The sequence below is a fragment of the Seriola aureovittata genome, chromosome 9 (genome assembly GCF_021018895.1).
Source record: "Seriola aureovittata isolate HTS-2021-v1 ecotype China chromosome 9, ASM2101889v1, whole genome shotgun sequence".
Lineage (NCBI taxonomy): Eukaryota > Metazoa > Chordata > Actinopteri > Carangiformes > Carangidae > Seriola > Seriola aureovittata.
The window spans coordinates 27,217,935-27,243,178 of record NC_079372.1 but is presented as its reverse complement, the minus strand read 5'-3'; the positions used below and the strand labels follow the sequence as shown (position 1 = coordinate 27,243,178).

The 25,244-nt window shown below is 40.3% G+C and overlaps 1 protein-coding gene across 2 annotated transcripts; it reads left to right on the top strand.

The window, feature by feature from the left end:
* Window positions 1-723: 723 nt before the first annotated feature.
* Window positions 724-21,182, top strand: mical1 (microtubule associated monooxygenase, calponin and LIM domain containing 1). Of its 2 annotated transcripts, XM_056385558.1 has the most exons (25): window positions 724-875; window positions 1,401-1,482; window positions 4,149-4,460; window positions 5,333-5,540; window positions 6,760-6,867; window positions 7,003-7,098; window positions 7,304-7,459; window positions 8,124-8,224; window positions 8,495-8,752; window positions 9,666-9,781; window positions 10,815-10,941; window positions 11,214-11,292; window positions 11,514-11,661; window positions 12,291-12,481; window positions 13,530-13,636; window positions 13,941-14,003; window positions 14,091-14,358; window positions 14,759-14,826; window positions 15,116-15,923; window positions 16,059-16,192; window positions 16,292-16,405; window positions 17,187-17,280; window positions 17,919-18,012; window positions 18,311-18,384; window positions 19,757-21,182. In XM_056385558.1, the coding sequence occupies exons 3-25, from the start codon at window positions 4,203-4,205 to the stop codon at window positions 19,948-19,950; spliced, it is 3,864 nt and encodes a 1,287-aa protein (XP_056241533.1). In that variant the 5' UTR covers window positions 724-875; window positions 1,401-1,482; window positions 4,149-4,202; the 3' UTR covers window positions 19,951-21,182. The 2 variants fall into 2 exon arrangements, with proteins under 2 accessions (XP_056241533.1, XP_056241534.1); XM_056385559.1 differs by lacking the exon at window positions 1,401-1,482 and having other exon boundaries at window positions 729-875.
* The last annotated feature ends 4,062 nt before the right edge of the window (window positions 21,183-25,244 follow it).

The window sequence follows — 25,244 nt, the reverse complement described above, 5'->3', positions numbered from 1 at the left end:
TTCTACCAAAGAGACATTTCCTTTCTAAACCTCTCAATGGTTCCAGTTGAATAACTGTGATAAAACGATCCAATATTTCACCTGAAAACGCATAGATTAGAGAATAGTCAAAATAAATAAATAAATCAATAGATACATTTTTGTTTCTTTTCTTTTCAAACTGACTAATAATCTCATGACCACTTAGATTTATTTTATGACTGCTTACCCCTCTGTGGGAAACCACTGGACTACTATAAAGAGTAGTAGGCTAGTGGTTAAACTAGCTCCTCCTCAACCAAACTACAACAGTAAAATGCATTGATGCATTAGTATTAACAAGCTAATAGTGTAATATATAACAATATGTCAGTCACAGGGGACATTTTACCGCTGAATGAATACTTTTACTTTGATACTCTAAGTTCATTTTGTTGATAATACTACTGTGAATGAGTAAAGGTGAGTAAATGTACTAAGTCACTTTCCACCGTTAGTCTTATGATGCTGATGATGATCATGATTAATATTATTGTTGTGATTATTATTATTATTAGTAGTAGTAGTAGTAGAAGTATTGTAAATATCAGTATATTTGGAGAAGCAATATGCTCATTAGTATGTATTTGTGATTGTGCCACACCCATGATGCCCTCAGAGAGCTACCACCACATAACACAGCCACCTACCCCCTGGTCACGTGCGGTGTTCTCGCTCTGTCTGTAACGTTAGAGAAAGTCCCGGAAGAGGCTCTCTACTACTCTTGCTGTGTGCGCGCAGGGCACAGGTGAGCTAGCGCTTTACCTGTAAACAAAGGAGAAGAAAGAGACACACATGGAAACGAAACCCGGGATACAGTTTCCCAGATACCAGCTCCCAACATTAGTTCAAAGCCGGTAAGTTCGCTCATATTTGACTTGTAAGGAAAGATTTTTGTGTGTCGTGTCTTTTGTTTTTTTGTTTTTTACTGTGCAGCGACACTCTTGTTATTTTGTGTGTCTTAAAGTTTGTGTAGCCTAAAGATGTGTTGCTGCTCTCTGGTAACATTGAGTGTGTGTGTTTTTCTATATAGTTCACTTCCAATGTAAAAGACATGAATGAGTGAATTCATTTGTTTGTGTTCTGCGGCTCTGTGTTTTCTCTCCTGTAGCATTTGTGTGTTTTAAATCTGGATGCTAGCACAGCCTACTTTGGCACTGCAGCTCACTCAGTACCACACCTTCCTCTTCATGCATCAGCTTCCTATCATTGTGAGCTCTGAGGCTCTGGTTTAATGCCTCAGTACAAACCATGGATGCCTGTTAGGGCAGATAAGTTCAGGAAATGACATGTATTTCTTTTTTTCCCCCCTCGCCTCTCTTTCTCTTCCCCTCATTTTCTCCTCTCTCTCTCTCTCTCTGTCTCGGTCCAAAACCTGCCAGGCTGGAGATCAGTGTTTGATCCAACATCCTGATACACACAGCGTTGCCAGGCACACTCCGCAGAGCTTACACATGTAATAAGGTGGGTCAATCCAATCCAATCCACCAGCTCTGAGGAAAATCAGGTCAATTCACCTTTAAATCCTGCTTGTTTCTGTCCCATCCTGTCCAATGCATTCCTGCTTAAACTCGCATCTTCCTTAGAATTGCTTAACACAAGTCAGATGATCAGATGATCATGACTCGCTCACTGTTTGTATGTGTTTGTGTGTTTACCTTTGCCACAGATGGCCCTTAATTCAGCATGACTATCTTCAAATATATCTAAAAGTGTCACAAACCATGGGAAACAAGTTTGTGCTTCTGTGTTTTTCTTTTGTAATGCTACATCTTTCAAGCTGGTTAGCACATAAAAAATAGCACAGAGTATAAATACAGCAGAGTAAAAATACAGCAACCTCCTTGAGAATTAGATAAAAGTGTCAAGACGATCGTCTGAGTTATTTTTAGTTTTGACAAGCTGTCTTGTCTTCACAGGCCTATTTTTTTTATTATTTTTTTTTTTTTCATGGGCACCATGGCTCCATTTACAGCCTGTGGACTTTTACCTTGATGCAAGTTTGATTAATCATTTCAAACCAAAGGTAACTCAGCATGTCAGGAGGCTTATTTGGGACAAAAGTGGGACTTAAATCATTTTATATATAATTATCCTGGTTTATGTTCATCTGAGCTGTAGATTTCATGTTGAAGCCATTGTGTTAAGTAAGAATCATTTGGGTCTCGTATTGGGTATACAACATATACAACAGGGTGGAAAGCAGCAATGCACACAGGCAGAGAGGGAAGGTTTTTAGTTTTTTGTCATGTTGTTTCCAAAGGCTTTGTCACCATGATGTTCTTTTTCAGTGAATATATAGATAGACAGTCAGTGGTAAAAAATGAAGGAGGGATATCAGTCTTAATAACATTAACCATCAGGTTCACACACACACACACAGAGACACACACACACACACACACACACACAGACACACACAAGCTGAGTCATGCACACATGTTGCAGTGGTCTGTGACTGTAATTATAGACTTTGCGTCTCAGGTGGAGGGTTAAAGCTGCAGAATCGGTAGCAGGGGGGAAGAATCACTTTGAGGTTAATGTCAGGAAGTGATGCATGAGTATTTGCTACAGGAAATGTCAGCTACATCTCCTTCACACTCGGTGAACTGTGAAACTTTACTGTGTGTGCAAGTTTGTGCATTTCACGGTGCTAAGTGTTATGTGGTAAATGTGTATATTGTGTGAACAGTGCTTTAAGAAGGTGCTTTTATTGTTTGAACATGATATTGACTTAAATGATTAGCGTCTTACCTGTGGTGCCTGTAGTTTTTGAAATTAACCACCTAAAGTAAATGATACAAATAGATTTTGAGTTGTGAGCTCACATTGAATGCTAATACAATTGACGTAAAAGATAGGTGTTCATCAGCTTTCACTGTTGTTTTACAAATATTTCTTGCTCTAACTAGGGCTGCAACAATTTGTTGATTAATTGATTATCTGATTGACAGAAAATGACATTGGGCAAGAGTGGGGTACACCCAGGACAGGGCGCCAGTCTATCACAAGGCTGACATACAGAGACAAACCTAGGGGAAAATTGAGAGTCACCAGTTAACCTAAACCTGTATGTCTTTGGACTGTGAGAGGAAGCTGGAGGACCTGGAGAAAACTCACGCATATGTGCGTGAGTTGATGAATCTATTTAGTCTTTTTTTTTTTTCCAAAAATCCCAAATCAATTCCCTTTTTCCATCTTGGTATGATAAAGCTATGAATACATCATCTTGGCTTTGTGAAATTATAACAGGTTTTAGCCTAAATGATGAACTCAGAAAATAATCAGCAGATTAATCAATAATAAAAATAATCATTTGTTGCAGCCCAAGTTCTAACTTTGTCATTTCAGGCAAATTCTGCTTAAAAACTAACAAAATTAGTTAATGAAGACTTTATCCTGCACTTGTGTTTAGAGCTGTGGTGATTAGTGCATATGCCAGGAAATGAAGTCAGCTGCAGCTGTTTTAGTATCACTTTGTAGTTGGATCCAGGTTCTCAAATGTGAGAATCTTTGGACAAAGCACAACATTTGAAGCCTTCACCTGGGACCACGGTGAATTTTGACAGGCATCATGTTGTGTAGACCAATGTCTCTCTGCTTATATTTGCCATATTACGACTCTTATGAATATTGTATGATATTTTAGTAATATTGGATATTCATTTCAATCAGCCCTAGGTAGTATGCATTTTTTTATGTTCCTTTGAGGTGATACACAACAGTTATTTCAGTTCAAACGTATTGAAAAACTACTGAGACTAATGACATGCACACATCCTGAGGCCGTGTGTGAGAATGACACATCAGCTGTGGGCGGATTGTTCACTGTGAAGCAGTCGTAAAAAACACAAGATATGGAAAGCTACAGAAACAACTGTGAGGAAGTTAGTAATGACTCAGCTAACCAGTTGACAAAAATAGTCTTCAGTATTTAAACATCTGGACTATAATTAGAAAGCATGACAACAGCACAGTAGGTAGAAGACTGGACCGTGGCTATAAATGAAAACGACAAGAGCAACAACGACTTTGTAACCCTTTGATCATTTACAGTAAACCTATCCCCACAGCCCAGTCGTTTCCAGATAGGAAGTGCTAATACCATGATATAACCTCCTCTTTCACAGTTACCTATCAAACCCAGCGACCACAGGACAGGAGTTCCCCCGTCATCCTCCACTATGGCGAGCCAGGACCCTGTCAGTCCTTCACATGCTACGTTCGACCTCTTTGTCCATGCCCAGAGCTGTAAGGAGGTGAAGCACCACTTTGCTGAGCTCTGCATGCAACTAGACATCAACCCTGAAGATTTCAGAACCTTTTACATCAAGTTAAAGGAGAGACTGAACTACTGGAAGGCCAAAGCGCTGTGGACAAAGCTGGACAAAAGAGCGTCTCACGCAGATTACCAGCAAGGAAAAGCCTGCACGAAAAACAAGGTACTGGCAACCAGTGATTCTCTGCTTTTTATGTATTTTCAAAGGATGTGGACAGTAAGTTTGGACTGTTTATTGCTGCCTTTTTAGTTTTAAAATATTTGACATAATTCTTGTTATTGCCATGATAGTTAGACATACAGAGAATTAGCCTTTGATTAAGTTAAGTCAGTGAGACAGTTGATCACAGGTACATTAAACTCAGAACAAGTTCCTTTTAGTAGCTGGAAGTTCCAATCATATCACATGACCTTCATCAACAGAGAAGTTTTCATTTATGTGAATTTATTTGCATTTTTTTAAATTTTTTTTTACAATGACAATGTGCCACAATGTTCAGCTACTTCTAAACAGGAACAGTGGAAAACAATAAAACTGAATACATCTGAATTATTTGGAAAGTTGATCCGATATAAATATAATAAGTATTGGTACAAATAGCAGCCGCCAACAACTCTAAACATCAACTTTAAAAGTCTAAAAAATTTTTGTTGCAGTTTCAATCGAGACAATCTCATTAAAACATGAGCTTTAATTGTGAAAGGTCTATGGATCCATTTTTGTCTGTTCATAATGCATTTTTATTTTTTGATGAGGATTTTTTGGGGGATTCGCTGCTGATCAGATTCATGTTCATTTCCAGCATTTTTAAAGGATACCTCAGTACCTGTTTTATTGTCAGACAAAGATTTGACCTTGAGGACTTTTTTGAAGTCTAAATCAACACATGGCTCAATTTTAACGTCACACTAATTTGCCCTACAGGAGGATATACTGTGAAAACATGTAGTAGATGTCTTCATTCTTTGATTGGCATCGTATCATCCACGCTGGCTGTATTTCTAATTTCCTCCTCCTCTCTCTCTCTCTCTCAGTGTCTTGTGTTGGGTGCTGGACCATGTGGGCTGAGAACGGCCATCGAGCTGTCCCTGCTGGGAGCTCAGGTGGTGGTGTTGGAGAAGAGAGAGGCTTTTACCAGGAACAACGTCCTCCACCTGTGGCCCTACACCATCTGCGACCTTCGTGGGCTCGGAGCCAAGAAGTTCTATGGCAAATTCTGTACAGGCTCTCTGGATCACATCAGTGAGTGACTAATGATGGTGTCCTTTACGTCAGCCAGCTCTGGTGTTTTTCACAGCTCCCATCAGTGAAATTATTAGTTGATTAAATCCACCAGTAGATCAGCAGAAAACACAACTTCTCTGCAACTTATGTTTTATTCTAATGTCAGCATGTAAGTGTCTGATCTGGGCGAGGTGTGGGGGTCAGTTATTAGAGAGTGAGAGATATATGACATGTCAAATAGTTTGAGAAAATATGAAAAGGATTGAATAACCTTATTGCATTAACAGGGCCGTTACAGGACCCCACCCTCCTTTATGAATTTGGTCTTTTGGAGCCTTACAACATATGTGATATGTTGTATGACGGAGACTAAGGTTTCAACCACCTCATTGTGATTCACCTCGTGGGCCCTGGTGTGGTTTGTAACACATAAACTTTAACCCTTCCCTCAAGGCCTTTTGCAATTACACAAGGACTACTGCGAGAATATCATGGGAAACACCTCTATCATCTGGCATCAAACATCGTCCCTCCAAACATTACTGAACTTTGGACATGAGCAGAATCAACAACATTTTTAATTGATTAATAGTTTATTATCAAGCACAATATTTTCTCAAATGTAACACTTTCTCTTTATACTTCTATTCTGGTTTGGACTGTTGTTGTTGACAAAACAAGCAAACTGAAGACATCACACTGGGCTCTGGGAAATTGTGATGGTTTTGTCCCTCTATTTTCTGCCATTTTGGGTAACTCTTTAATATAGGTCTCCCTATTTAGCATTTATAAGCAGTATATTAACATTTCATAAATATTTACAACACACAGCAAATTTCAAACCCAGAGAAATAAGTGATTTAAATCAAGGTAATATCTTTTTCATTTGGTTTCCTGTCAATGGCGTCATGTCCCCTATGCGCAAGCCTTAGTGTTGTGGTTGTCTGCCAGAGGCATCAAAGTTGTCAGAGAAACACAGTTTTTTTAATGTGAAACTACTTTATTCAGTGTTTTACTGGCTTTAATCATTGGCTTGACATGTTTTGGAGAGGAGGAGACCTCTGTGGATAAAGTTTTAAAGCCTCAGCTGTAATTAGATTACTCAAAAAATAAACGACAGATTAATAAACTATGAAAAAAATAGTAGCAGCCCTCCCTGTTTGCACAACTGACTGCATGTCTGGGATCTTGGTTTTCTCACACACATTTCCAATGAAATATACATGTGTGTTTGCAGGCATTCGTCAGCTGCAGCTGGTTTTATTGAAAGTGTCTCTTCTCCTCGGGGTAGAGGTTCACACTGGAGTGGAGTTCCAGGGCCTGATCGAGCCCTCAGGAGACAACGGTACTTACATTTACATCCCTCTCCATACTAGATCTGCTCATCATCATATGTTGTTTGTACGAACCAGAAGTATGTAAAGCAGTAAAAGTTGTTATGAAATCAGCTGCACATAAAAGTTTGATACGTTTCTGGCAGGTTGGATGGCCAAGCTGCAGCCCGGGTCTCATCCTGCTTCAACCTTCCAGTTTGATGTCTTCATCTCTGCTGGAGGAGGCAGGTTTGTCCCTGATGGTGAGACAAACACACACATGCGTGCTTCAGTAGCTTCTGCTCCCACTGTTGCAATAGGTGGCACATTCAGCTGTAGTTACACATTTTGCAAGGCCTGGCTTACACATGACAGTCACAGAAGCACAAACTTCCTGTAGCAGTCTTATTCAATGTGTGCGCCTTGTTCAGCCCAGTTTCCTCTTTTGCTTCTTTCTAAAACTCTCAGGTTTTAAGCACAAGGAGCTGAGAGGCAAGCTTGCCATCGGCATCACAGCCAACTTCATCAACAGAAACACGGCTGCCGAGGCCCAAGTAGCAGAGATCAGCGGTGTCGCACGCATCTACAACCAGAAGTTCTTCCAAGATCTGCTCACTGAGACCGGTAGGAATCTACAGTCACGTTCATCTGAATGTAGGAGGACATGTTGGTTTGCAGTGATGCAGCTGTTTTTCTGTATTTCAGTATACTGTTTAAAACATGAAGCAAGAGGAAATCAGTTGCTTCAGATGAGCTTGAAGTGAGAAAATGTATTATGAAGTAAAGTCACCATGAATCGTAACATTTTTAATTCTGTTTTTTTTTTTTTTTCTTGGTGAACACAACCCTCAAGGCTTTAAAATGAACTTTCACACTGTCAGATTGGGTGCAACGTGAAACGTGAAAAAAACGCAACCTTGCTGTTAATTTGTTTTCCAATCCTTAGTTCATTTCCTGTGACAGCATTAACTGATGATCCGCCCTTCCTCTCTGATGGACTCTACATCTACTGCACCTTTGTTTTGAACAAACCTTACTATTAAGAGCCACCTTTACATCCCTGTTCACACTCATTCTCATGATCATATTTCACTCACCTCCCATTGTCCAAGACCTCATCTACTTCCCCATCCTAAAACCAGTAGAAACATAAAAGCAAACAAGCTGATAATATAGGAAAATATCACACTTACTGTCAGCTTTCCTGATTCTCCCACTCTCCTACACTGGTCTCTCTCACTCTCTGTATGTATGCCCACCAAGCTCTCTTTCCCTTTTTCTATTCCAGGTATTGATTTGGAGAACATTGTCTACTATAAGGACGCCACCCACTACTTTGTCATGACTGCCAAGAAGAAGAGCTTGCTGAAGAAGGGGGTCATTAAACAGGTGAGAGCAACACATCCATTACAGCGGAAAAGTTTGATTCTTATTGGCACTGGCTACGTTCCCAGCCAGTAAAGGAAAAGAAACAAACTGGATGGATGAGACGGCCATGCAGGTGCTCCAGTGTGACGAGATAAACTGTCAGTCATCTGCTTTTCTTCTGCAGCCTGGCGAAATAGCTAATGCAGCAGTATATGAGTATATGACATGTCACTCAGCATCAGAAAAGGTGCCATGACTCATCAGACGAACCTTCTCCTTGTGTCTCTACAGGACTACAGTGATGCAGAGAAGCTACTGGCTCCAGCAAATGTAGACTATGAGGCTTTGTACAGCTTCGCCCATGATGCTGCCTACTTCTCCACAGGCGGAAAACTGCCTGACCTCCAGTTTGTTGAGAACCAACCTGGCCGGCCAGACGCGGCCATGTTCGACTTCACCTGCATGCACCGTGCTGAGAACGCCTCGCTTGTCAGGGAGAGGAGGGGGAAGAAATTGTTGATGGCTCTTGTTGGAGATTGCCTGGTGGAGGTAGGGAACAATGCTTTTCATCTAGTTCACATAAAGCCAAGCTAACGCTGTGGCTCCAGGGATGGCAACGTTGCTTGGTCCAGACTGAAATAGCTCAACATTTACTGGATGGATTGCCATTAAGTTTAGTCCAGATATTCATTGTCCCCAGAGAAAATTAATCTAAAACCTTGACTTCTAATGATTCCCTGAGTTTTCATGTAGCACAACCAGCTAGCTGGTTATTTCATGTATCCAGTGAAATATTCCAGCATCTACAAGATAAATGGCACAAACTGTTGTGGATTCATGGTTCCCAGATAAAGTATCCTATGAATTTGATGATCCCCCGACTTTGTTTTCTTTTCTGAAACCATGGCGTTGACGTTTGTGATTTTCAGTGAAATCTCTTGACAACTTTTCTAATAAATTGTCAGGACATTTGGTCAGGTATAGACATTCATGTTCCCCTCAAGAGGAACCATAATTACTTGCAACATCATTCGGTCTAAATATTAATTTGTTCAATACTTGATGAATAAACATCTGCACAGCTAATAACATTCCCATCGGCCTCAGTTGAGCTTTGTTTAGTGCTAATTAGCAAATGCTGGCATGCTAACACACTAAACTAAGACGGGGAACATGGAAAACATTGGAAATATTATTAGCATTCAGCTCAAAGCTCCACATCAAAGAGCAGCTCACAGACCTTTTGCTCTGTTGACGTAAAGATAATGCTGTTTAGAAACTGGATAAGCGTAGAGTTTGTGGGGAGAGCCAGGCAGCTGTTTCTTTTTCAGTCCTGTAAGTATTAATAAATGAGGTGCATCCTAGTGTGATAATCACTCGTTGTATGAAATGTGTCTGCTCCATTTAATTGCGAGATTATCTTAATGTGCTACAATGAGTTCTTATGCTCCGTTCTCTGCAGCCGTTCTGGCCTCTGGGAACAGGCATAGCCCGCGGGTTTCTAGCTGCTTTTGACACAGCGTGGATGGTTAGAAGCTGGGGCATGGGGGTCCCACATCTCAAGGTCGTGGCTGAGAGGTGAGCAGGCTTCATACACTTACTAAGCAGTACACGATACTGACAAGCAAATTTCATGTTTTCATTACAAGCAATATCATGAGAAACAAACCAGGTTTCAAGATGGAGCTTTTTCATCTTTCTTTAACTGCTTTATTTCTCTTCCCACCTGCCTGGACTGACAGTATAAACCACAGGTTCTATCGCTAGTACAATATTTGTTTTTAGTTAAACTAAAATAAGGATTTAGACATTTAGAATTGTTTATGGTTTGCCTTGAAAGCACAAAATAAAGTATTAAAATAAACTGCCAAAACAGATCAGTATGCCTGCGGATCTCCTCATCGGCAACACCTCCCACCCTGAGATAATTAATATCATAAATAGTTGTTTTGATTGCATAGATGTTAATTATTTCAACATGATTCCTTTATGTGACAAGAATAAAACTATGGGGCGCCCCAGTATCTCACCTGGTAGAGTGCGTACCATGTACCAATGCTGAGTCCTTACTGCAGCGGCCTGGGTTTGAGTCCAGCTTGGGCCCTTGGCTGCATGTCATTCCCTCTCTCCCCTGACCTTCCTGTCTATCTCTACTGTTGCTATAAAATAAAGCAGAAATGTTAAATAATAATCTTTGAAAAAAAGAATAAAACAATGGTTCTTCTGGTGTTTGGAAAATTTTTTTATTTTTTACCCATAAAAACATGATGATTCTGAGCTTTTGATATTTACTAAACAAGACTTTACTGAAAAGTTTCAAGAATTTGATCAGATAAACTTATTATGGGAAACCTGACAACTGTACAGAGTACAATGTTGGGAGCCTATCTTGTTATTTTCAATCATAATATTCATATAATCTGAAGTCAAAAAGATGACTTGTTGAGTAATCTCAAAACTCACCGAGTAACATCACTTTCCTTATCGGTGTCAGTTTCCTTTTCAGTATTGTTTTACGTTTCAGTGCACCTCTGTGTTTCAATGTGTGGAACAACTTGGCTCTGGTTTTTCCTCTGAAACACTCTGCTCTCATTTCTTCACAAATGTACAGAGAAAGTGTGTACCAGCTCCTGTCTCAGACCACACCAGAAAACACCAGCAAAAACTACGCTGGTTACAGCATCGACCCCAAAACACGGTATCAGAGGGTCAACCTCTCATCCATCCATAGCAACCAGGTCAGGACTGTTATCCTTTATTTACTCAACAGAGAATTTAAATCAGAGTCTTTTTAATCATCACAAAGGTCGTTCAGGGACGGAGATAACACTCGAGTTGACTGGCCTCTGTTGTAAGGAAATAAATATTTTTTACAGCAAAGAAAAAAAACAACCTATATTGATCAGTTCTGGGCCTTGACAGTGATTTCCACACACAGTATAACAGTTATTGAAAGGGTTAATTTGTTTAGTCTGTGATGTATTGACTAATCTACCTGTCACTTAATTAGGTGCAGCACCTGTATGATGTTGATAAATCCCGCCCATCGAGCAAGAAACAGAGGGACAAGTGGTCTCACATGCGTCAAGGTCAGCTGGTCTTCACTGTGCAGGCCGTCGGGTCTGTGTGGTGGTTACTGGGGTTATTCTTTCACTTTAGATTCTGCTGTGTTCAGTAAAGTATAAAGCACTTTGTGGCCAACACTAAAAACAATATAAATATTTACATATCACAGATGGAAGTTTTTGTGAGTGTGAAACCACAAAAAGGTTGTAGAGAATTGTCTGATAAACTGTGTTTGCCCTCTCAGATTCGATTGGTGGATTTGAAGAGCTGTTGAAATGGTGCCAGAACCACACCGCAGATTATACGAATGTGAATGTAAAAGATTTCACCCAGTCCTGGAGGTCCGGGCTGGCTCTGTGCGCCCTGATCCACCACTTCAGGCCTAAGCTCATGTGAGTGGCTGCGTTGACGGTAGCTTGGTATTCAACTGACAACATACACTAATGAGACAGGATGCTGAATAATTATGTAGTGCTGTTAATTTGACCCAGTTCTTGGAAAGAAATATGCATCACATATTTGCATTTTACTCATTTTGCCTAGTAAAATCTAGTTAAAACCTAGTGAAGCAAACAGTAACCAAAAGCTAATATAATGATCACCTCTCTAATTAATACTGTAGAACAGAGGTTATTGCATTAGTTATCAGAAGGAGATTGTGTTAATTAGCCTATAGGTTTGTGGTTTGGTTAAAATGATACAGTAGTTTTAGGGAATTTTACTGTTTTTCCCAGAGTCAGATATTAATAAAATCTTTAGGGCAGACCTTTTTTATATATTTGGTTTAGTCAAGTTAGTCAAACAGCAGTTTTAGGCTATCTTGGCTGAATTATTGCGTGTTTATGGGATCAAATAACATAATCAAGATCCCACTGGCATCCAGGAATTGAGTGAAACAAAGTAAGTAAACTAAGGTGGGGTTAGGGGGCCTTTTTCAAGGTTTGTCTGAGGGGAGTCCCACAGTCTCAGACTGTGAAAACCCCTGCTGTAGAACAATCCCTCCTTTCTAATTCCTCCTCAGTGACATGTCCTCCCTGGATGAGTCCAGCGCTGTTCACAACAACCAACTGGCCTTCAGCATCTTGGAGAAGGAGCTGGGCATCCCACCCGTCATGTCTGCCAGTGACTTGGCCAACAGTGGTCAGATAGACAAGTTGTCCATGGTTTCCTACCTCACCCAGGTCCAGAAAGCCTTTGCTGTGCCGACAAAAGGTAAAATTTGGGCCTGTGTTATTTGTTTGGGTTAAAAAAGTACAAAAGCAAAATTGAAAAGCCAAAAAAGCACTTTACAGCACTCCACAGTTAATGGTTTCATTAATTATGTCACTTTAAAGCTATTTATGTTCTGATATATTTCTATTACAGACAGCAGCATCAAACTTACATAACTCGGTTGCTTAGACACTGCAAAGCATTAGCATCACCTTAAAAGGGTCAGGTGTCCTCCCACTGAAATGTATTTGGTGTTGAGAGGTGATCAAATCACTGCTGTCTCTTTAAGAGCATGTTACCCAGAATTCATTGGGCTTAAGTGGCTAGTGCTGTTGTTCAGAGCCAGCCTCTACTGGTCGAACTGCTCTCCTGCACTAAACCAGCCCAGCAGCAGCAGCAGCAGCAGCAGCAGCAGGCGGAGCTAACAGACACGGTGTGGAGCAGGCTTATCAGGGTCTGATGGGACTAGCTCTAGTCTCTTGAAGAGGATCTACTATTCCTGCTCCGAAGGAGGATTTTCTCGTGGCTGTTTGCGGCAGAGGTATTTTTACTGTCTTTGTGGCATGAGGAGTTTGTGCAGCGTAGATGTGAGCCCAGGAGGCACTGAATGAGCTGTAGTGGGTGTGATCTATACGCTCTCCGTGTCTGTGATGCTGTGCTGCTGCTCAGCTTGGGGATCCGCTGACTGATGTGCAGGCAGCAGGAGGGAGCTGTCACTCTCCGCTAACCTTATCTGAATGATGAAAGAGTGGGAGTGGTAGTCAGAGAAGGATCTGAAGAGTTTTTATGTGGATTGACAGGTTAAATTCAGCTTCTGCTGCTGTGACACTACAGAATATACAAGTAAGAGGGATTATTCATATGTCTGACTGAGTATTGAATGTAAATATACCTAGGAGATATTAAAAAAGTTGCAATTAGAATATTTTAAGCAGCTGTGTAGAAAGCTGCAAGCAGGCCAACGTTCAGATGTCTTTAGGTTTTCTGTCCAGTGTCATGTTAAGATAAACTGAATTTGGTGTGTGTGACATTTTTCTATTGGCTGCAGACCCTGCAGGCTTCCTGCCGTCGTCCAAGCCTCTGACTCTCTCCCAGACACAGTCAGCTGTCTTCTTCCTGAACAAGCTGAAGCACAACTCTCTGCAAAGGCGCAAGGTACGCCCACTGTGACTAGAGTTCACTGTTTACACAGCACCGAGAAATGTTTGATAAAGATATTTTCAAACACACTGGCATGTTGGCTGGAGCTCATGTCTGGGCCTTCAGTCTGTGATTCTTGTGCTGTCGGTGACTCGCGTGTCTTTTTCGTCTGTTATTTCTCTCTTTCGGGTCAAAATGTTAGACGGGCTTCTAGCTAGACGTTAAAACGGTCTAATCAGGTTTGTTTGTGACTGTTCTCCACATAATAAACATAATCAGGTCACATGATAGTTAATAGTTTTCATGATTTTTTTTGCAGGAAAAGTTGGCAGCAGAGAAACAAGCAAGAGTAAGAGAGACGAGGATGGGAGATGAGGACAGTGTGAGTTGTGTTTTCTACTAATTCTGCTCATTTAATTTTGTTGTTGTTTTACTGACTATAATTCTGCCTTGTGACCTTTTCCCTTAGATGCCGCCGCCTTCTGTGTCCCCTGAGGTCAGTCTTAGACCTGATTCTGCTCAAGAGCCTGAACCTGAGCCTGAGCCTGAACCTGAACCTGAACCTGGTGCTGGTGGGTCAATGACAAACAGTGAGGAGTGCTACTTTTGCGGTCAGAGGGTCTACGTGTTGGAGCGCATCAGTGCTGAGGGCAAGTTCTTCCATCGGAGCTGCTTCACCTGCCACCAGTGCGGCATCACGCTCAGACTGGTGGGATACACCTTTGACCAGACCACAGGTGAGCACTTTCATATAATATATCCTTTGCTAATCTAGCCGTACTCAGAAGCACCTGTATTTCTGATTTCAACAGCTATCACACCTGTGGGATAAGGTGCTCTTTCAAAGCCAGGATAAGATATACTGCAATACATGAAGCACCAGTGTTTATTTATTTATTTGTGCAGTTAATAATTTGCACCGGGACCCTTTTTAAAGGAGTTCCCATTTAGACCAAGAGGAGATTAATCATTTAAGAAAACAGCAGGGTTTTTTTCTTCTTCTGCTTCTTCTTCTTCTTCTTCTTCTGCTTCTTCTTCTTCTTCTCCTTCTTCTTCTCCTTCTTCTTATCATCGACACTCACTACTTTCTGAAATTTCAACCCCTTTTTATTGTTTTCATCTGTGACGTCCCCTCAGGGAGATTTTACTGTGAGCTGCACTCTGAAGAGCTGGAGCTGGGAAACGGGGCTGAGACATCTTGTAAGGTGGGTCACTGAACAGAACAGATCTAAAGCATTCTGTTGCTTCCTGCTCCAGACTCCATGTTGAGTCCTTGTGTTCCTTGTGTTACACAATCTTCTGTTGCATGATGCATCATCCTTCTGGTGCCTGGTCCGATGTCAGCAGCCGGCACGATGGCAGCAGTTAGACACCACTAACGAGAGTGTTTGTTTAAAAACATATGCAAGCTGTGGATGAGTTCATATTAAACAGTGATCTATTTTTTTTCTTTTCGTTTTTTAAATATTTTTTCAATGCTTTTTCTGTATTCAGGATAGTAAAGAAATTCACAAAGAAGAGAATGGGGTTTCCAGTGATGATTTTACACTGTCTCCATCGGACGAGGAGTATGAGCACACTTTGGACTGTGTTCCCTCTTCGCACACAAAGTCACACTCCCCCGATGGACAGGACCAGCGCATACTTGAATCCACAGAAGAGTCCCAAGAACCAGAAACTTCCTCAGATCCTCCATCTAAGACGGATGTAGCAGCTCCCGCTGAGGGGGAGTTACAGGAGCTTCCATCCATAATTCCCTACCCTGTCCCCAAGCCACGCCTCTCTCGGCAGACTACACCCAGCCCTCAGCCCTCCCCTCCAATAGCAAAACCTCGCATGGTCCACCTTTTTAACCCCTCGACTCTAGAAGATCACTCATCTCCGACCGCTCCGAACGAGATCTCTAAAGTGGCTCCAGACTCCCGTCCTAAGCAGTCGCTGCGGAAGCTCCAGCTGACTGACGAGGAGAAAAGCCAGCTGGTGAATCTTCAGAGTTTCAGCGCCGACTCGGACTCTGAGACTCCCGGTGGGTCCTCATCCTGCTCGTCTTCCTCAGCAACAGCAGGAGGTCCGAGCCCTCCCAAACCAGAGGGCCTGGATGGGCAAGAAGAGGAAGGCTACTGGAGCGGCAGCACTGCTAGTCACATCAGGGAGAAGAGGAATCGACGCTGCTTCAGGAGGAAAGAAATGCCAAGCGGACAGACCAGAGTACGATCCAAGTTTTCCCCCTGGAATCTCTCTTCCCCGAGGATCAGCAGAGACACCCGGCTCAGTGTCCTCATTAATCATCCAGGGAGAGTGGGTAAGGACTCGTCTTCTCTTTGATCTCGAGGAAAAAAAAAAAAAACTTCCAGGGAAGAAAATGTTTGCTGTGGTGTTTCTGAGTCAGTCTGGGTTCATTGTGATGCTTATTACAACCTATTTTTTTTATGTACAGAAACAACATTCAGACATGTTCACAGCACCTCAGAAGAGGGAGCTGATGGAGACGACGATGATGATGACGACGACGACGACGACGATGACGATGAGATGTTTGAACGAGATGATATTGACTTATATGATGAGAAAGTAAGGAGAGGAATGGATCTGATGTTTTCATTTTACATGATGAAGAGCAGCTACATATTTACCTGCATTGCACTCCCACTGATGATGCATCAACTGTAGTTTCAGACTGTGCCATCAGACCCTGTGGAGGCTGAGAAGCTGGAGCTGATGAAGATGAGGACGCTGGAACGACGAGCCAAGATGAGCGAACTACAGCGATTGCGCAACGCACAGGTCAGTGTCTCTCTCACAGAATTACAGTGTCATGTTTTTTGGTCAGTGGCTTCTTCAGCTTCACTCAATAGCTCTTAGATTTGTGAACATTGAGGTTAAATGTCCCGGCTTCTTCTATTTTTAGAATTTTTGCATATTTTGAAAGTTATAATCCTTATGATTTCTCTCCGCGTTGACTTGAAGACACCTGATGTTACCATGGTAACAACAACTTTGGTCTAATACTTCAAGCCCCAGCACTCAGGGCGCAGCAAACTCTCCTTGAGCAGCTAGTTTGTCAGAAATACAACAGGAGAGAAGCTGGTGAATCAGTTCACAGCACAAACAAACAAACAAACTCGAGTTGATCAATAATCAGCCTTTTCCCATCATGGAACAACCATGGCCTGATTTCATGTGATGATTTTAATGTGAAGCAGCAGCAGGAAAAGTTCGGTTTGATATGGTGTAAAGAGAGTGAATTGTGAGGCTGATATCAATGATGATAAATTCACAAACAGTAACGCTGGATTACATGCTGCATCATTTTCTGTTAACCTCTTGTGTGTGAAGGCAATTTTAATTCTGTGTGGGAATGGCAGAATCCAGCGCTAATACACTGTTAAGTACTATATAGAGAGGTAATTATTGAATGTAAATACATTCAACTGATACTGCAGAACAAATACAGACCATAAATAGTATCCAAATGGGGTTTGATTTCATATAAATTTCACAGATTATAATTTAAGTGTGTGTTTGCTCGAGTGCCTTTCTAACTCCTTGTTTTTGTGGGTTAAAGTCAATCCAGAGGAGACTGGAGGAGATCGAGGTGACCTTCAAGGAGCTGGAAGTGAAAGGTGTAGTTCTGGAGCAAAGTCTGCGAGGAGAAGATGGTAAGTTTATATATCCATATAAATAATATTAACAACAGACCCACATTTTCTAATTCCCGACATAATAAAAGCTCCTTGTTTTCATTTTATTTTATTTTTAATTAAAAAATACCCTCATGTTTTTAAGAGCAGATCAGCTTAAACTGATTTTCACACAGATTTTGTACCCCATGTTAATGGATGTCCTACTGCCAGAAGACTATTGCTAACTACTGTAGTTGGTAGTAAATGAGGTCCTCTCTCTCCTGGCTAATAGAAAATCAAGAGAACAATGTACAAGGGTCCAAATCACCTGCTGCTGATTTTAGAGGGAGAGTACTAGAAATACTTTAACTAAAAAATACAGTACATGTATGTGGTTTAATGTGGTTAAAATGGTAAACTCTGAATCTTGTAAGTTAGCTGAATTTGAACAGCTTCCAGCAATCACTAATATATACATATCAGCCTAAGGGCACCCAGTTTCTCTGCAGACACTGGATGTTATGTCACATGCAGCACATACAACAATATCCTGTTCCCATACACTGATACAGAATTTCCATACAAGCCTCTCTTCCTCTTTCTCTTTTTAAATATTTACATACAAATATAACATCACTCACAGACACCCCAACACTGAATTCTTCCTCTTCCAGACAGTAGCGGTTCTCCTGACATGATCGAGCATTGGATCCAACTCGTGCACGAGAAGAACGCACTGGTCTCTGAGGAGTCTGACCTCATGGTGGCGTAAGTGTGCACCTTACATTGGCTCGCTTGTAAATTCAAAGATACATAGTAAAATCCCATGTAGTCACACTGGGAATACAACACAGCTTTTATGGATAGGAGAACATACACAGTAGTCAGAATGTCCATAACATCAGACTTCCACATCGAAACACTGCGCTGCTTGTTCCCACCATGGTACCAACCAGTCGTCTTCCTTACAGTCAGGCTCTATTTGTCATATGGCCTCGTAGTGACCTGCAGCTAAAGCAAGATGCAATGTTGACATGGCTCAGCTGATGTTTGTTTTTTCTCTTAGGTCTCGACAGCTGGAACTGGAAGACAAGCAGAGCATGTTGGAGTTGGAGCTCAGGAAATACATGGAGCTGAATGGTGTGCACACATGGAAACATTTGTTGTTGACGTTGTTGTTGACTTGAACTGGCCTATTGATTTTGATGCAGCTCAAGCTAGCAGCCCAACTGAATATAATCAGTGCATTTTAAAAACACACTGTATTTCCATGAATATGAAACAGTATCTGTTTATGGAAATTAGATTCAAAGGGGGGTGTATTATATTCAAAGACTAGACAATTGTTCATTCTCAACATCAGATATTCTTTTTGAACTGGCTCCTAGAGAGAGTGTTGCATTATGGGATGTTTGTTGTTTGTGTAAATGTTGCAAGGCAAGTGAATTTCTTGTCATTTAGCGTTGGTCATCCCTTAAAGGACAGGTTCACATTTTCTCAGGTCTGTCTTAAAACAATACTCACATGATCATGTGTCCACATAAACGCCTCAATCCTCAAAACCCCATTGTAAAGCTAATTGGAGACTTAGCAGTCGAAAAAAATGGGTATTTTCAAAAGATGTTGACATATATTTCTGCACACTTTGTGATTTCTTTATGGCCAGGAGGAGCGATTAAAGTGACCACCAGTGTTTTCAGTGTACGTATGTGCATATGAGTATTGTGTTTAAAAGAGGCTTGTTAATCCATCCTTTAAAATGTGTAGGAGGCCCTGTTTCACCTCCTGAGTCTTCTGATGGCTTCTTTCAAGGGGTTTTGCTGCTTTGGAGGAAATAAGTTCCTGACAAGTAAAAACAAGTATCTCTGGGAAACGTTCCCATCAGGACTAATCTTAAATTGCTTTGTATCTTCCAGGTGTTAGAAAAGGCTGGGTCATCTTATAGTCAGGCTTAATTTCATTTTTAATTCAAACCTGCAGTAACTAATTATTTTGGCCACTTGGGGGTAGCAGAAAACAAGTTGTGAACACAACAGAATACTTTATCATCATCTTTTTAAGATGGTATGACAAACTTATTAGAAAATAGTTACTTATCTACAATTCCAGCTGTTATGGAGTAACATCAGCATTAATTTAGAGTGTCTTTTAGCTCTGTTTTTTGGTCTCTACCAATTCCTGAGGGAAACATGTGGCTCTTCAGCCGCTAAATGCTCCAGCAGGTCAATAACTGTCTGAGCAGGTCGTGTACAGTGGGTTTTTTTAGAGCTGTTTAGCTGAAAGCAGCTGCTGTTTGCTGTGGCTGAAAATGAATGAAAGCAGTGAGAGTTAACCAAATCAGTGAAGTTGCAGGACAGATAAACAATGAGCTGAAACTTTCTAAAACTGTGAGCAGCTGCAGATTCAGATTCAGATTCAGGAGCGACCCCTCTCACATTGTCATGGATACGTTGTTTTTGTAAATATATTGATTATATCTGCTTTAAAGTGTGCACATGTGTTTGTCTGGCAGACAAGACAGCAGAGCAGCAGGCAGAAGAGGAGCGAGTCCTGCACCAGATGATCGAGGTGGTGGACATGAGGGATTCTCTGGTGTCATTTCTGGAGGAGAAGAGGCTGAAGGAGATCAGCGAGGAGCAAGAGGCCTTCTCCATTAAGGAGGCCAAACGGCACTCGAAGGCAGGAGCTCAGGTTCACTGGGCATAAAGCTTACACTCACACACACACACACACACACACACACACACACACACACACACACACACACACACACACACACACACACACACACACACACGCTCAGCATGAACCTGTATGTACTGCACGGTAGATGCTCGCACATCTACTGTGTGTGAGATTTGCTGCTTTCAGACTTGGAACCTGAAACTTTTGCAAAGCCAAAGATGATACGGCATCGTTGTGGAGGGTGACCCACCACGAGCGGTCCCTCAGCGATTAGGATTAAGAGTTCAGGCTTACGGGCTGGAGGTTGAATGAATATCACTTGCAAAACCAGCCCCTAGAGGGAGACATAAACCTTGAGATCTGAGACTTTGAGTTGAAGTGTCCAACAACTCTCTGACTAAGCCCTGCCTGCTGTGAAAGTGGAGTCACAGCAACAAACCCCACACGAAAAAAGGATCTGTAGTGTCAGTTGCACTATTGAACAACCACCACACAGCGGGTAATCGTTACCCACTCTTGGACTTGGCCTGGTTTGGTCATGACATGTGACTTGAGTGCAAAGCAGCATTAAATTACAGCAGTGGGAAAATGCAGTCGTGGCTTTGGAGCCTTACAGATAGATCTAGGTTTGATGTTCATGATTTTACTTGTCATCATGAATAGGTACTATTGTACACAAAGACATAATATTACATATCATAATTCTATGTTTGGTATTTATATACTGAATAGAAATATGATGAAGGTTAAAAAAAATAAGAGGTAGTTAAAATATTAGTATTATTATATACAGTAAAATTCAAGTATTCATTACTTTTGTTTCTTATCCAGTTTTCCGTTTTGAATGTCGATGAATTTTGTAGCACTTCCTGCTGTTCACCACGTCCTCTCCTGACAGCACGTTGGATAGTTAATCTCAGGGGTTGCTAGTTCAGTCCTCTAGGATCAGAGTTAGGCTTTTCACTGATGGCCTTCAACAGTCGGCTGCTTTTTAAGTGCTGGTGTAATATATGAACATGTGGGATTCTGGGGGTGAATGGAAAAAGAGACCTAACTAGGTTCATCTATTTATAAACCGCTATCATTTATCATTCGCAGGTGTTCCTATTCATGTGCTGGCAGATTAGCCAAAATCAAGACAAAGACCAGTATGTTGTTAGAGAAAAGGAGCCTTATATATTCATTGTTCTGCTGCCATTTTGTGCCACCTGGGCAGAACTTCACAGTATATCAAATAAAGATCATGCACTTTGGTGTTTTAGTTTTGATGTTTCTGATAATACAATGAACTCCTCAGAGGTGCCTGTTATTGCTAAGTGTTTTGTATGTTTAGTGAGTGTCTGTGTAGCCATAAACTTGGTCATGCAGTACAGTAGACTATAGTTGTATAAAGGGTTTGACTGCCCCTGCTGTTCTAACTTCCAACATCTAGGGTGCACAGTTGTCCCTCTAGATTGCCCGTAAACAATAAGACATGAACACTGGAGAAACTCCTGAGCTCATAAAAGGTGGGAGAAACAGAGTAGCAAAACCACAATATAATAATATCCCACTACAAGTAACATTCATTCATAATTTTACTTTATGTAAAAGTAGAGAAGTAATGTTAGCAAAATATAACAGAGCATTAACAGCTGTTTACTCACCAGTCTAAGAGGTACAGAGGTGGAAAAAAGGAAACCACATTCGGTGGTAAGAGAAAACTTACTAATATCTCCTTCGGGGGGGGGGGGGGCAAATTGTAAAGTACTTTGGATAACAGCACTATATGAATTCATTAATATTGGATCATTATTATTATTGATGTACTAATGCAGTTGTTTTCAAAGTCTGAGACTGTGGACCTCCCCTCAGACAAACCTCACCCCACGGTAGTTTACGTGCTTTGTTTTGCTCAATTCCTGGATGCCTGTGGGATCGTGATTGTTATTTGATCCCACAGACACTCAACAATTGAGCTGAGGTGGCCAACTACTGCTGTTTGACATAACTTGAGACAAAACCAAATACATTAAAAAAAAAAAAGGGCTGTCCTAAGGTTTTTATTAGTTTCTGACTCTGGGAAAGTGGGAAAAAATGTAAAATTCCCCAAAGCCTCTGTATCTCTGAACTATCTCTTTAACATTTAGTCTAATTTACTTGATCTCTTTTCTTTTTCATAACTAACATACTAACTTGTAATATTTTTTCCCTTCCATTCACTGAGCCTCCCCTTGGAGCCCCCCTGGTGAGGACCACCTCCCACTTCGATAACCTCTGTATTAATGTATAAGCAGAATTTTTAATATTGTAGCTGGTCGAGATGGAGCTAATGTAAACAACTCTACGTACTAGAGGGTTGTTTGTTCTATAAAAACACATCTTTTATCTTCTTTAATTAGATTATATGTTTTATATTTAAAATCTTAATCTGCATTAAAAAACTACAATAGTTCCCTCTGACATGCATATACAAAATAGAAAAAAGCAAAAAATAGAAATACTCAAATAAAGTACAAGTACCTCTAAACTATACTAGTAAAGTAGAACTAAAGTATATTCGTTAAGTAAATGCACTTGCATCTTAAATCCTGCAAAATTAAATGATTTGAATGCAGGTTTGTTGGGTCCAGATTTGATCTTTTTTCTCTTCTAAGGGTGTTGGTAAATAAATAAAACGGAAAAACTAAATCTGGCAATTTTAAAAATCAACATTTCAAAAAGAAAGCTGAGGTCAGATGCTACTCATGCTCACACAGCCACGTCAGCCTCTCATTCACCTGTCAGCTCTTCAGTTAGGCTGAAGACGTCCATTCTTTTGAATCAGACAGGATAATTCATTTAGAAGAATAAGTCTGACAAAGAACATCCAAAAAGAAGAAGTACATATGTACAGATTGAGAAGAAATGTATTATGTATTAAAGCCTTTTACAGATTAAATCCTCAAAATGTTCAGATATTGGATGATATACTTCAGTGAATAACTTTTTTTGAGAGGGCTATTTTGGAAAGTAACCCTTCAAATGCAAAACACAAAAAGCTCAAAGAGTGGGCACCATTAAGAGGAGCCAAACTGAACAGAGGTAATCGTTTTAACCTCAGAAAAGCATGTTTGTTGACTAGCTGTAAGCATTTATCAGCCCTTCTGACCGTTCGGAGGAAGCCCATGTGGAGGATGAGCACCACTATTTCTGGATGTTCTGAAATGGAGCATAAAGGTGAATAATTACAGTAGATGATTACAGCCCACACACTTATAATGTTTATTCTAAGAGACTTTTAACACACTTGAATAGTGGTTAATTACTTTATATAACTTTTTTTGTTATATGTTTATGGTGTTGTAATGTCTCACATGAGTCAGTAGTTTCATTCACCGACTTACATTTAATCTCAGGTTATGTGAGCAGTGGACACTTTTTGTAACAATTAAATCACCTTATATAACACTTTATAGGCCAAAATAGATATTTGTTTGATGGATCTGAATCGTGATTAACGTCACTGAATTGTTTGTTGAAGATCTGAAGGTGTGATGAGTATAAATGTTCTTCTTTGACTCAGGTTATATAAAGTATTGAACGTTTACTTGATCCCTTTAGTGTAATCCTATTGACCATTAATTAACTCGCCAAAGATCTTAACAGCCTGAGGCGGTGTTAATTGTTGTCCTCTGTGGAGAATGGACAACTTTGTTTTTACATCACTTTAATGACATAACTGAAGCTGCCGTCCAGGATAATCCCACTTATAAAGGTCAGAAAGTTCAAACTGATCCTGTTGTTTCTCTTCTAAGCTTGTAGATGATGTAAGGTTCACATGAGTGTGTGGTGCAATTCTGTCGTGTACAGCGGTGGAAGAAGTTCTCTGATCCTTCAGTAAAATGATCAATTCCCTTATAAAAGTAAAAGTCCTTCATTCTGAAATTTATTTCAGCAAAAGCAACAGAAAAACCTACTTAAAGTATCAAAAGTAAAAGTATTAATTATGTAAAATGGCTCTTTTTTATTCTGCTGTGAGACTATTATTGATGCTTTAATGTGTAAGTTACATTTAATTGTTATAGTTGGTGGAGCTTATTTTAACTGCTTTAAATACTGTTGTGCAGTTTATTCTGTCATCGTATACAGACATTTCTATTTTAATTTAAGTCTTAAAATCCTAACTTTGAAATCAAATCAACTTGCTTAAACATGTTTTGGATATTAGTTTTTATATCTTGAAACAAGAAATAACAGGTTTCTGAACAAAAGACTAAAAGATGTTAACAAGTAAATTTGCTGTGAATACAATATTGGAATATTCTTACAGTTCTGTCAGATTTAGTTTTCACTGCTTTTGAAAAAAAAAGAAAAGGACTTAATTACTGACTAAAATAGCTTGATATTTTTACACAACAATGCAGCATATTTTAGAAAATAATTTTGTGTTTCATAAGTAAAATGTTAAAATGCAAAGTAAGAGCTCCAGCTGTCAGATAGTGGAGTAAAAAGTACAATATAGGAGTAGAAGTACAAACTAGCGAAGTACCTGAATATTGAGAAGCAAATATACTCTTTAACTTCTCACTACTGATTATACTGTGGTATCTCTTCCTGTAATATTATATCAGTGTGTGTGTGAGGCCATTGTGAGCACTGTTGTGAATCACTCAGCAGAACTACTTCATGGAATGGTCTGATTTTTAAACCCTATTTTTATTGTGTTTTAAGTGGAAGACACATATATATATATATTATATCTTATTTTATCCATTAGATGTTCCCCAATTTATTTTTTTGAAATTTTCCAATACCACAATAATCATTTATATCCCAGTATAAAATTACAGACAATTTACTGATAGATTATTTTATGCAAAAATATAGAACTGTGTATATGTTTTAATAATTAGCATGATAGTACAGATTATGACAGATTAAGTCATGTACTATCTTTTGAACAAATATTTCCTGGTATTTAAAACTGCTCAAACACTCTAACAGCAGCTGGTACTTACTCAGACCCAGTGACTGTGCGGCTTTCCTGCAGTTTAACATCCGTCATCAAAGCTGACACTCATTACAGGAGCTGTTGTCTCCTGCGGCCTGAGGCCTCCTCTCCTGATTGGAAAAGACTTCAGCTCATTCTTCTCCTGGAAAAAAAAACCCCCCACCTGAAATGGAAGATGACCATGACAACCTTTTGAACCAGTATCCATGACAACATGATGAGCCGGTCCAGCTATTGATATTTTCACTCTCTGTTTGCAGCACATGCCCTAAAACTCAGGTAGGCTGCTTTTAAAGCCATGAACCTCATCCAGGCAGACGGAGTCACGCTGGTTCATCACTGC